The sequence below is a fragment of the Pipistrellus hanaki genome (assembly GCF_964339955.1).
Source record: "Pipistrellus hanaki genome assembly, chromosome: 4".
Classification (NCBI taxonomy): domain Eukaryota; kingdom Metazoa; phylum Chordata; class Mammalia; order Chiroptera; family Vespertilionidae; genus Pipistrellus; species Pipistrellus hanaki.
The window spans coordinates 68,617,822-68,630,472 of NC_140506.1; the positions used below are offsets into that span (position 1 = coordinate 68,617,822).

The 12,651-nt window shown below is 45.0% G+C and overlaps 1 protein-coding gene across 1 annotated transcript in view; it reads left to right on the forward strand.

Moving 5' to 3' along the window:
• Positions 1–12,651, forward strand: part of MEGF10 (multiple EGF like domains 10) — a 158,241-nt gene that overhangs the window by 143,283 nt on the left and 2,307 nt on the right. The window contains exons 18-24 of the mRNA XM_084881395.1: positions 268–396; positions 2,623–2,751; positions 4,916–5,152; positions 6,164–6,291; positions 7,633–7,756; positions 10,899–10,943; positions 12,237–12,443. Coding sequence (XP_084737521.1) covers positions 268–396; positions 2,623–2,751; positions 4,916–5,152; positions 6,164–6,291; positions 7,633–7,756; positions 10,899–10,943; positions 12,237–12,443 — 999 coding nt within the window. The remainder of the gene's footprint in view (positions 1–267; positions 397–2,622; positions 2,752–4,915; positions 5,153–6,163; positions 6,292–7,632; positions 7,757–10,898; positions 10,944–12,236; positions 12,444–12,651) is intronic.

The following is a 12,651-nucleotide window of genomic DNA, read 5'->3' on the forward strand; positions in this document are numbered from 1 at the left end:
GAGGATGCCTTGTTCGGAGACACCAGTCTTGCCTCCAGTGATGGGTCACCTACCAGGTGTGGAACTACTCTGCCTCCTGCATGAGAATGCCATCCTCCTCACAAGACCCCTTCCTGGGACTTCAAAGAAGGCTTTGTGACAAGCCGACTTACGTGTTACTGTCTTGACTCACTCTCTGGTGGCTCAACGTCTTTAAAATGTTGGAGGCAAGAGCGGTGCTCCTCCTTGGCAGCCTCTTCACTCCAGCTGTCCTTCCTCCTCGCACAGGCTGTCCCCTGGGGTTTTACGGGAAAGACTGTGCGCTGATATGCCAGTGCCAGAACGGAGCCGACTGCGACCACATCTCCGGGCAGTGCACCTGCCGCACCGGGTTCATGGGGAAGCACTGCGAGCAGAGTGAGTACGAGAACACCGCATCTCTAGGCGGTCTGCCCACCCCTACCTCCTGAATTTACTTTTCCTAATACCTGAAGATATTTGACGTTTTTTCAGCTGATTGCTGGACACCAGCACGGTTGATTTCCCTTCCAAGACCTGGTCACCTTGGGATCTTTGCTGCTTTTTTCCTCAAAATTCTTCTTCTGAGTAATTCCTCATTGCTCTGGGTGGAGGGGGTGTGGCTCCAAGACTGAAGACAAAATTCAAGTTTTCCATCTCTTCATCCTGGCTCCCTCTTCCACTCTTCTTATTTTTGGAACGTGGATGCTCAGAGCTTTAAAAGAGCCAGTCAAGCTTTCTTTACGGCAAAGGCAGAGCCCGGGTCTCTCACGGAAGGAAGTTGCATTCAGTGGGCCGGGCTGGGTGTGCGGGAGGCGGAGGGCTGGGTGCCCGGGGCCAGCCCACTCTGGGTGAGCGAACGAGCCTGTGCAGACATGGCCACCCACCTGACAATCGCATTTAGGAAGGTTTTACACTGTTTCTACTAACGACTTCTCATCTTTGCCTTAACAACCTTCAAGACAACATGTCGCCTTAAAATTTTGTTCTAAAATTTCTCTCATCCTGGGAGACTGTGCTCTGTTGGAATTACCCACCCTGGGTTTCCCATTTCTGCCCTGCCAGCTCTGCATCTCCTCACTGGGTTTTGGGAACATTTAGTCTCAGACTGAGCCTTTCAGATTAGTTCACTATTCTTTTCCTCTGTGACTTTCGGTATTTACGAGGAATAAATAAATACTAGTACTCGGAGCTGTGTGGGACTCACTTTACAATGGTACTGGCAGGAAAAGGAGCAGGAGATTCCTGCTCACCAGAGGGCGCAGCCTTGGGAAGGATGAAGCAAAGATGACAGGCCTGCAGGAGCCATGTGACTTGGAAAGACTGATCAGCCTAGGACGGCAATAAAGCAGCATAGGAGGACTTCGGCACTAAAGCGTTGGCCTCCACCACCCCACCAGCACGTCCCAGCACCACGGGGCAGCCCAGTAACATGTGCTAAACCTTAGGATATGTGTGCATATCCGTCTGCCTAGCAAATATAACAAGAGTGATGTCCAAGGAGCAGCTGGATAGAGAAGGCCGAATTTTAGTTTTACTCTGCTAGTTCATTTAAATCATGAGACAGATACCGAGTCACAGAATTACCTGCACACCTCTTGGTACATACGATTATTGTGCGCATTTGTGCAAATGTCTAAACGTATGTGCACATGCATACAGGGGTGGGTCAAAGTAGGTTTACAGGTGTGAGTATGTGAAACAGTTTATTCAAATATTATTTATTAATTATTGTATTATTTTCCCTGTGAACAACTGGAAGCCTACTTTTGCCCACCCCTGTATATGTGTAGAAACCAGAATAAGCTCCAAACTGACTTTCACTTGAATGGCAGACTCTAACCACTCTTATTAAGTGCTTCCATGATTATTCTTAATGACAAATTTATAAACAAAAACCCTGAGCTGGACAGAGAACTCTGATAATAGTAGCACATTGCCCCCTGCTGCTCACTCTACAAAAGAATCACTAGTTTGTCATGATGGTTTTTAGATCTAACATGCCTATGCTCATCTTTAAAATTCATGCCCAAACTTAGTAAGACTACATCATAAAAATCCCACTATTTCAGTCTTTCAGCCTTCCACCTGCAAATCCAAATTTTGAGCCATTCTTTGGTAAGTGAAGTTCTTACCTAAAAAATTAACAAAACTTGCCCCCCACCTTTCCCCTTCGGCTAGCTAATTCAAGTCAGAATATGCCATTGGGAGGATCCCTGAGCCTGTGGTAAGATATACTTGTTCTCAAGGGAGCATCTCTCATTTATACTCTTCAGTCTGGTCTCCTTCCATCCCATAGCTTTGTTGGTGGAGTCACCTCAGGTTGTCCTTAGTCAGTTCTGTTGGGATTCCACAGGCTCTGTTCCTTCCCATCCAGGAGGGGGGTACATGGAAGCTGAAAGTGTCAGGAGCTGTGATGAGGGGCTGTGATGAGGAGACACTGTGTCTCCTGGCCTGTGAGTCACACCATGAAAGCTGGCCAGCTCTCAGGCACTTTGGGTGGTACAAGTCGGCCTGAACAGGGATCCTTGAGAGGGGTGGCCTCCAGACACTCAGGGTCACACAGTAAGAGACAGCCTTGCCCCAGGTTCCCAGGGCTAAATGGGACTATCACTTCCTTCTCAGAGTGTCCTGCAGGGACCTATGGCTACGGCTGTCGCCAGATATGTGACTGCCTCAACAACTCCACCTGTGACCACATCACCGGGACCTGTTACTGCAGCCCAGGATGGAAGGGGGCGCGGTGCGATCAAGGTAAGGATAAAGAATAACCATCACCTCGTACTGTGTGACCACCATCCACCGACATGAAGTGTTTTCGCCTGTGTGCTCTGATATAATCCTCCCTATGACTGCAAAGCAGAGCTGGCCATTCATGTAGTTGCCAGGTGGATGCCTTATTGTTGCTGTCCTGCAGATGAAAAAAACTAAAGCTCAGAGAGGTTAAGTAATGTGCCCAAGGTCATGCAGCTGCTACAGAACATGTCAGGGCTTTGATGCCAGATTTCCAAAGCTCATGAACTTTCCATTGCACCTGCAATTTTTTTCAGTCTTACTGAGGTATGATTAACCTATAAAAAGCAATACATATATACAATATGTGTACAGTAACACAGAGTATACAATTTGATAAAAATCTGACATGCATACATCCATGGAACCATTACCATAGTAAAGAGAATGAATATCCTTCCCTTCCAAAACTTTCATCATGTCGCTCCTTTCTAGCACTACTCCCTAGCCTCATCTACTTTCTGTCTCTATAGACTAGTGCGGTTTTTAGAACTTCATATAAATGTGATCATATTGTACATTTTTGTCTAATTTTGTTTACTCGGCATAAGTATTTTAAAACTAAACCGTGTGGTGGTGTGTGTCAGTGGTTCAATTGTTTTTACTGCTGAGCAGTATTCTATTGCATGGAATACTCCATTATTTCCTTGCCCATTCACCTGTTGGTGGACTTTCAGATTGTTCCCGGTTTGGGGATATTACAAATAAAGCTTCTGTGTATAATAGTGTATCAAGTTTTTTTTATAGGGACATACTAGTATGCTTTCATTTCTCATGAGTAAATTAGTAGGAGTGGAGTGTGATTGGGTCGTGTGGTAGGCATATGTTTAGCTTGTTAAGAAACACTTGCTCATGGTTTTTAACTAAGGTGTGTGTCATAATCCTCGGGGGTACTTGTATGCAGTGTCCCACTTGGCCAGTCTGATTCTGGGATGAATGGGGCTTTTGAGAAAGTGCCCCTTGCGGTTCTGAGGCATGGCCTCCAGAGAGTTCTTACTGCAGGCAGTGCCCTTCAGTTGGTAAATAATATAATGCGCTCATGGGTGTAAAGGCTTTAGAATTCATACGGTATGGTGGATGAAGTCATCTTGCACCAGACTGTGTGGGTACTCAGTTCATTTCTTTCCTACAATAACGGTTGCATGATCGTGATTTATGTCTGACTGTCCTAACGAAGGATGCTATGTTCCACAGTCACATCATTACAGATGCGCTGTAGTCACACCACACTGGTCCTTGGCACTCTGTGTTCCGGGGCAGACTGTCTCATCAGGAGGTCTGGCATTTGGCCTCATAAAGTCACAGGGACATTAGAGCTGGGAGCACCTTCAGGGAGGCCAGTTTCCTCATTTTCAGATGACGAAGCTGCAGTGGAAGAGCTTAGAGGAAAGCAGAATATCAGGGTCAGGTGTTTCAGATGCCAGTTTCTCACGCCTGAATACATACCTTTAGTGCTTCACTTGATGAAACAAGAGGAAGGGTTGTGGAAAACTTGAGTTTTGAATTATGAGTATGGTTGTAGGGTGATGTTATCAGGTATTACTGGGACAGACCTTTCTGTCATAGAAAAGAACTGCATAAGTAGTATTTTCTGAAATAAAAGCCCATTGAAATCAGGATAAGGCAGGTTCTGATCTTGGACTAGGTTTAAAATGGAGTTATTCTTGCTTGGAAGGAAAATTACTGTTAAAGATGCTAATGATAGACATAAGATTAAGTTAGTTGAGACATTTAGGAGCTAGCCCTTCATAACCTTAATACTGTATAATAAATAAAGCACAATAAAAAAATGTATGAAGTGCCACTCCCAATTAATCACCAATGTGTTTAAACTGAAATAGGTGAGAAGCTCCTAAATCCTAATGTTGAATCTTGGGGTTCAGGAACACCTGCCTTTTTTTTTTTTTTTTTTAAGTTTAGAGCTGCCTTCTTCTGGGCACAGACCAGCCAACAACATCTGAAAATGAGGAACTTTTGTTTTCCCCTCCCACTTTGTTTCCAAATTAACATCTTATGAGCTAAAAATATCCCGGTCTTAGCACAGTGGGAGATGTTTGTAAGTAGAGCTCAAGCATTTACACAGCACGTTGTCATCCTTATTCAAATCTCCTTTTCTCTTTTCTAGCGGGTGTCATCATAGTTGGGAATCTGAACAGCTTAAGCAGAACCAGCACGGCTCTTCCCGCTGACTCCTACCAGATCGGGGCCATCGCCGGCATCATCATCCTCGTCCTGGTCGTCCTCTTCCTCCTGGCCTTGTTCATTATCTACAGACACAAGCAGAAGGGGAAGGAGTCGAGCATGCCGGCCGTGACCTACACCCCCGCCATGAGGGTCATGAATGGAGACTATACCATTTCCGGTGAGACTGGGGTCCTCAGAGGCTTTGTTCTCTTTGAAAAGTTCGGTTTTCCTACCTGGTTCTTTGAAACTGGGTGTTTGGGTGTGCTGTCCATTGTTACTGTCAGGCAGCCTTGAGGAACTGTTATGTTTGGAAAAGATTCGTTGTACAAGACGTGTTCTATATGTCAACAGTGGTAATATCATTACTGTTGTCTTCTGTGTGATTGCTTTAGACTTAGGGCATTTCAACCTGGGAAAAGCTTTACTGGGTAATGAGTCCCAAGGCTTTGCCCTCTGTGGGGACAGGGAAGGGAGAGGGGTTGACTGTAACTTCACCAAGGCCTGGAGCAGGCCAGCGACCAGGGACAGGTCCGCTGTCTCTCGCTTTGGGTTGTTCCCGCAGTTCCTTCCAGCCCGTCCCCACACAAATCATTAACTGCACAGCAGCCAAGTTACAGCAGAAACAGGTTTTTGGTTTTAGCAAGAACCATGGCATTTCCTTAAGAAAACTCTTAAATCTTCCTTTCCGTCACAACTCCTCATTAAAGTAAACTTTTAGGTGACACGCTCAATCATCAGAAGAAATAACCACTTAAACAGAGGAATTTAGAAACTTAAAATATGCATTCATTGGTAGGCAATTGCTGAGGATTTTGGCGGGGTGTCACATGACTGCAAATACACTGATTGTGGGGGAATGCATAAAGTAGCCATACAGAATACTGTAGTACAGAATATCGTGTCAAGGACTCAAGTGTTTTTTTTAAAAAAGAGGAAAATGACAGCAGAAATAACTTCAAAGCGGTGCCTTCCCAGCCATCTCTGCGGATATTTCACACTTTTCAAGGAGGCTGGTAAGAAGTCAGACTCCTGCTGCTTCCGGGAGCTTAGCTGAGTAGGAGCATATTCCACCCAGTTTGCAGTATGGAAGCGGCCCAAACATATGTTCCCATCACAGAGCCAGCTTCCCTTTTTGCCACCCAGGGTTAGGGGAGCCTGCCACCTTCACTGTCTCCTCCTTTCCTTGCAGAAACCCTTCCTCACGGCAGTGGAGGAAATGCTAACAGCCATTACTTCACCAACCCCAGCTACCACACGCTCACACAGTGTGCCGTGTCCCCTCGGGTCAACAACAGGGACAGGATGACCATCGCCAAGGTGAGAGGCAATGGCTCCGGTCGGTGAGGGTAGGCAGGGGAGAGAGGACACGCAGGTATGGAGGGCTCTGTGTGCCATGCTGTTCTAGGTACTTTCTATCTATTGTCTCCTTTATCCCTCTAAATGGCCCTGTAAGTGCCTATCCCACTAAGTAACCCCGAGGAACGGGGACTTTGAGTCACTTCCACACACAGCTCCCCAGCTAGTGGGTGAGACAGCTGTGATGTGAGGCAAAGTCTGTCTGTCTCTGCAGTTTGTACTGTTTCCATCGCTCCCCTTTGGAAAAATGTTTCTAATATTGGGTGAGGTTTTAAAATAATGTCTCATAACAGAATATAGCAGACTCAGTCCTGGGTAAAATTGCCAAGTTTGTCTTTTCTGATCACCTGTCTCCTAGGGCCCTTTCTGGCCACTTGTACTTTCATAACAACAGCAAAAACAACAATGATATGTATGTATTTAGGTCGAACTACATGAAATTGCATTTTTGTAGGTCAAAGGGATCAAACAGAAACAATGTGCCAAGCATTTCTAATTATTTTACAGACAGAAACTCATTTAATCTTTAGGTCAATCCTACGAAGCAAGCCTCGTTATTATCCCCACTTGGCGGAAGGGAGGTTGAAGAGCCAGGGCTGCCTAGAACCCGAGCCACTTCCTGTAGGACGCCCCAGGTCCCTTCCACATGCCCTGAAATCCCCAACATGCCTCCCTTCCAGTTGTACCCAAATTATATTTCCAGTCTCCGTTGTCTAATTCCAGCTCTCTCTTAGAAGACAACCAAGCTAATAAAATTAATTCAGTTGCAATTAAGTTAATGCAGCTGGATTTTAATTATAGTGCCTCATAGTTAAAGAGCACTTCCCGTTCCCCAGAGACTTCCGTATTCAGCATTCCATTTGTTCTCATTCACATTCAGGGAGGGAGGCAAAGCAGATGATCTTATCCTCATATTTATAGCTCGGAAAACTGCTGAGAGTCACTGTGACTCTTACAAGATCACACAGTGTTGGTTGGGAGTGCTCCGACTAGGAATTTGTGGGGGGTTTTTTCAATGTAAAGTTCCATGTATGTAAACCCAAATAAGACCTGATTGGTACAGAGTAACAGCATGAAATCAAGAAGCTGAGGCAGTGGGAGGAAAGTTGGGGCCAAGGGGCATATGCACCTGCCGCCTCGGTGTCCCGCCAGGTCAGACAGGGTCACCTCTGCCCCTTCCCCCCGCCTCGTTCAAGGGCCAGCCCGCGGTATGCCCTGGACTTGCTTCCCCAGACCCGTAGCATTGTGCGGTGCCACATTAGATCCTGTTTTTACGTCTTTTGTGGTTTATGTTTTTAATAGTCGAAAAACAATCAGCTGTTTGTGAACCTGAAGAATGTGAATCCTGGGAAGAGAGGCCCGGTGGTGGACTGCACGGGCACACTGCCCGCGGACTGGAAGCACGGCGGCTACCTCAACGAGCTCGGTGATTCCCCGACTCCCGTCCCCAATGAGCACCTTCACCTTCTGGTCACCTCAGATAGTCAGAGGTTTACCTCTTAGGAACACGCGTGAAAGACAGACTCATCGACCTCCGCCTCACCCCCACAGGGGGCTGAGGACTATCCCAAGTGCCTTATTCATTCGCCATTCATTGTGTTTCTGCTATGTGCCAGGAATGATCAAGTGAGATGAGGACCTCTGCCTGCTTGTGGCTGACATCCCAACTCTGTCTGTAGTAACTGACTTAATTCTCTAGGCTCTATAACAGGTAGGAATTATTATCAGCAGCAGCATCTCCATGTTACACTTAAGAAGCTGAGTCTTCAAAGGTTAAGTAACTTGTGTGAAGTCTCAAACCCCTACTAAGTGGTAGAACTGGGAGTTAACCCTATTCAGCTGGGTACCAGGTTGTGGGCTCCCCTTTGTTCCCCTGGGACAGTGGTCGGCAAACTCATTAGTCAACAGAGCCAAATATCAACAGTACAACGATTGAAATTTCTTTTGAGAGCCAAATTTTTTAAACTTAAACTTCTTCTAACGCCACTTCTTCAAAATAGACTTGCCCAGGCAGTGGTATTTTGTGGAAGAGCCACACTCAAGGGGCCAAAGAGCTGCATGTGGTTCGAGAGCCGCAGTTTGCCGACCATGGCCCTGGGAGGTGAGGAAATGGAGATATCAACAGGAGTATCATAAATCAGTGGTTCTCAAGTGTTTTGGAGTCAGGACCCTTTCACACACTCTCCAAAGTTATCAATGGCCCCAAAGAATTTCTATTGACATAGGTTATATCCACTGACACTTACCATATTATAAATTAAACAAAAACACTTAAAGTAGTTATTTATTAATTTATCATAATGATCTCATTTCATAACTTAAGATGCATTTTATGGAAGATTACTAAGTTTTCCCCCCAAAAGAGTGAGAAGAGTGTCATTCTTTAACACTTTTGTCAGTCCCTTTAACGTCCGGCTGAGTGAAGGTCAGCTAGATTTTCATTCTGCTGCTGCATTCAGGCAGCAGTGACCTCACACTTGGTGTGGCTCCTGGAAAACTCCGCTACAGACTTGAGAGAGAAGGAGAGTGAAAAAGGCAAACAGTGTGGCTGTGGTATTATAAGAAAAGCTTTGGCCACACGGCCCTCCTGCAAAGGCAGGGAGGACCCTGGACCGCACGTAAAGAGCTGCCGGGATGCCCATGGAGTAGGTGGTGACCTTCCAAGCATGTGCTCCTTGTTTCTTAGGAGAAGCTTGGTGATACAGTAACTGATGTGCATGGCACCTTATGGTTATCAAACCCTTTCATGCATATTTATTCGCTGGTAAGGTTGCCACAGAGCACAGTTAAATTTGAGTCTCAAATAAGCAACAAATATTTTTCATGTAAATATATCCCAAATATATAGGGCATGGGACATACTTATACTAAAAAGCACTTGTTGTTTCTCTGAAATCCAATTTACCTGGCCTTCCTGTGTTTTTATTTGCTAAATCTGACCCCCCTCCTGGATATTGGCCCTCCCTGAATATTGTTTGGTAGAGAGGGGGAAACTGGGAAGCACGGAGAGGTCAACCTCCTGTCCAAGATGCCATGGGAGGAAGGGGGAAGCTCCAGGGGAGGAAGGGGGAAAGCTCCAGGGGAGGAAGGGGGGAAGCTCCAGGGGAGGAAGGGGGGAAGCTCCAGGGGAGGAAGGGGGGAAGCTCCAGGGGAGGAAGGGGGGAAGCTCCAGGGGAGGAAGGGGGAAGCTCCAGGGGAGGAAGGGGGAAGCTCCAGGGGAGGAAGGGGGGAAGCTCCAGGGGAGGAAGGGGGGAAGCTCCAGGGGAGGAAGGGGGGAAGCTCCAGGGGAGGAAGGGGGGAAGCTCCAGGGGAGGAAGGGGGACAGTAGGCTTACAGTTGGGCTCTGACTGCGCCCCCTCCGATCTTTCTGTGAACACCGTGTATGCTCAGTCACCCGACCAATCCCTGTGGGCTCTAAAGTCCCCTATTACCTCAGAAATGCAAATGTTTGAGAAGCAAAACGAGCATACATTTTTAGCTCTTATCTGCATTCTACACCAATATTATCTATGAGATGTGTATTTCTACCCATGCACAGTAAAATTGTTTCTAAGATATTCTTGCAGTATACTTATTTATAACACACTTATTGAGGAGTTTAGTTAACATTAGGGAGGTTTGTAAGAAGTCTCAATTACACGAAATTGATATTCAGTAAAATGCCACCAGGTCCTCCTGAGGGAAAAGTCCTCTTGTTCCACGTTTCCCAATGTGATTTGTTCTGACTCCAGAGCACACAGTCATTGCAATGGTCACAAATAGACCTCTGCTTTTTGTCTCAGTGAGACCCAAGGCACATGAAGTTTCCATTGGAAATTCTGGATCTTCTTGATTTGTTCCATACCAAGAATAATTTTGCATTCCATGTACTTTTATTTATTTTTATTTTTTTAATATATTTTACTGATTTTTTACAGAGAGGAAGGGAGAGGGATAGAGAGCTAGAAACATCGATGGGAGAGAAACATCGATCAGCTGCCTCCTGCACTAGAAGAGTGTCATTCTTTAACACTTTTTCAATCTACTGGGGATGTGCCGGCAACCAATGTACATGCCCTTGAGCGGAATCGAACCTGGGACTTTTCAGGCCTCAGATCGAGGCTCTATTCACTGAGCCAAACTGGTTTCGGCTCCATGTACTTTTAAAGTTGTTAGACGTAAAAGCCTTCTCTTAAGAAGAACAGAGTGAGGCGCATTGTTGATGATGAAGTGTGTTGGTGGTTCAGTGATGGGAACGTTGTGGTGAGCTTGTCTGAAAGTGCAACCTTGAAGAAAGTGCACTCGTTTGTCTGTGCCTCAGCTGCTACCCTGAATCAATCCGCCTTTCCCGAGTCACTGTAAATGAGCCGGAGAATGATCAGAATGACACACATGTATTTTTAATTCTAAGGGCTAGGGTAACGGGCATGGGAGACCTGGAGTAGAGGTGTGAAAAGCAGCAGCCTTGGTGGTCTGCAAAGGGAAGGCAGCGGGTGCCCCGCCATCTTCCTCCGTGACCTTGAAGTAGTACATGAGCTCTCTCTTGCTTTCAGTTCTCACTGGGCATTTCTTTTCTTTCTTTATCACAGGTGCTTTTGGACTTGACAGAAGTTATATGGGAAAATCCTTAAAAGGTATGGTGTGGATTTGAGGAAGAAATACATTTATCAAAATCATAATTTAAAAAATACATCTCAGAGACTGTAATAATTTGCCACATGCACAAGAAGAGTGTCAGTGTAGGAGAAATGTAGACGTGCTGTCTTCATTCCAACAAACACACAACCATGTTTGACTGACATCAAGACAGTGACCACAGGTGGATCGGTTAGAGCAGAAGTCTGGGGAAGTGCAGGTTTCTCTTTGCTGGGGAAGCACTCATAGTTCTCTCGAAGTATGGCTTATGGGGGAGAAAAGGAAATAGCAGGGGGGAAAAGGAAGAGATCAGTGTGGTTCTGTGTTCACTGAGGCCTGCTCTTCAGAAAGAATTTGAGTAATGACTTCAGGTGCCCAGTACTGAGGTTTTACAGGAAATCCACACAGCACAAATGCTTTCTTCACCGTGATAATAGAACCTTCTTGTGTTCCTGAGTTAATCAGCAAAATGGTTTCCCAATTAAAGCCTTTGAGAATTTGGAGACTTAGTAAAATAGAATGGAATTCATTTTATTTGAGTGTAATAATCAAAATGAAATCAAATCCATGATGTTTGTATTGGCATTCACCTTAGTAATTTTATAGAAAATTCTCTCCAAAATAAGTGAAAAACACTTAGTATTATTTTCAGTGTATATAATTCAGAAAACTAGCTAGAAAGAAAAACTGCCCGACTGTCAAATTACAGCGGGGAGGGGAGGAAGATCTGGGGGAGATAATAGATCAACCGAAGGACTTGTGTACATGCATATAAGTACAACCAATGGACATAAAACTCCGGGGAGGGAGGGTATGTATGTAAGGGAGGGAGGAGGGCAAAAAAAATCAATAAAATATATTTTTTAAAAATATATATTTAAAAAAAAAGAAAGAAAGAAAAACTGCCCAGTCCTCGCCGGTGTGGCTCTGTTGGTTGGAGCATCATCCCATACCAAACAGGTGGCGTGTTCAAGTCTTGTTAGGGCACATACCCAGGTTCTAAGTTTGACCCCTGGTCAGGGCACGTGTGCGAGGCAACTGGTTGACGTTTCTCTCTCACAGCAATGTCTCTCTCTTTCTCTCTCTCTCTCTCCCTCTCTCTGTAATAATAATTTAAAAAATTAAAAATTGTCCAAGTAAATTATCACCAAGAAAAAAAAAAGTAACATTGTTCAGTACACCTGAAACTACTACAAAATAATATTGAATGTAAACTGTAATTGCAAAATAAAATTTTAAAAATAACGTTCATGTAATAGCATTTGCTTTTCCCCCGCTATTTCTCTTTACAGACTTGGGAAAGAATTCTGAATATAATTCAAGTAACTGCTCCCTAAGCAGTTCTGAAAACCCATATGCGACTATTAAAGATCCACCTGTACTTATCCCCAAGAACTCGGAGTGTGGCTATGTGGAGATGAAGTCACCAGCACGGAGAGATTCCCCATATGCAGAGATCAATAACTCAACTTCAGCCAACAAGAATGTCTATGAAGTTGGTGAGTCTCCTAACCTAAGAAAGAACCTGGTGTGGGAATTTAAAAAGCAAAACTTTCAAAGTCTTTGAGAATACAACAGCATTTCATACAAACCTTATTAAAAATAACGGCCCATATTTTAAATGTAAGCTGTGTCTACCATGATCATATTAATTGATGTCGTATAATTTATTCAGGGAAACACCATTTAGAAAATTTAAAGGAAGTT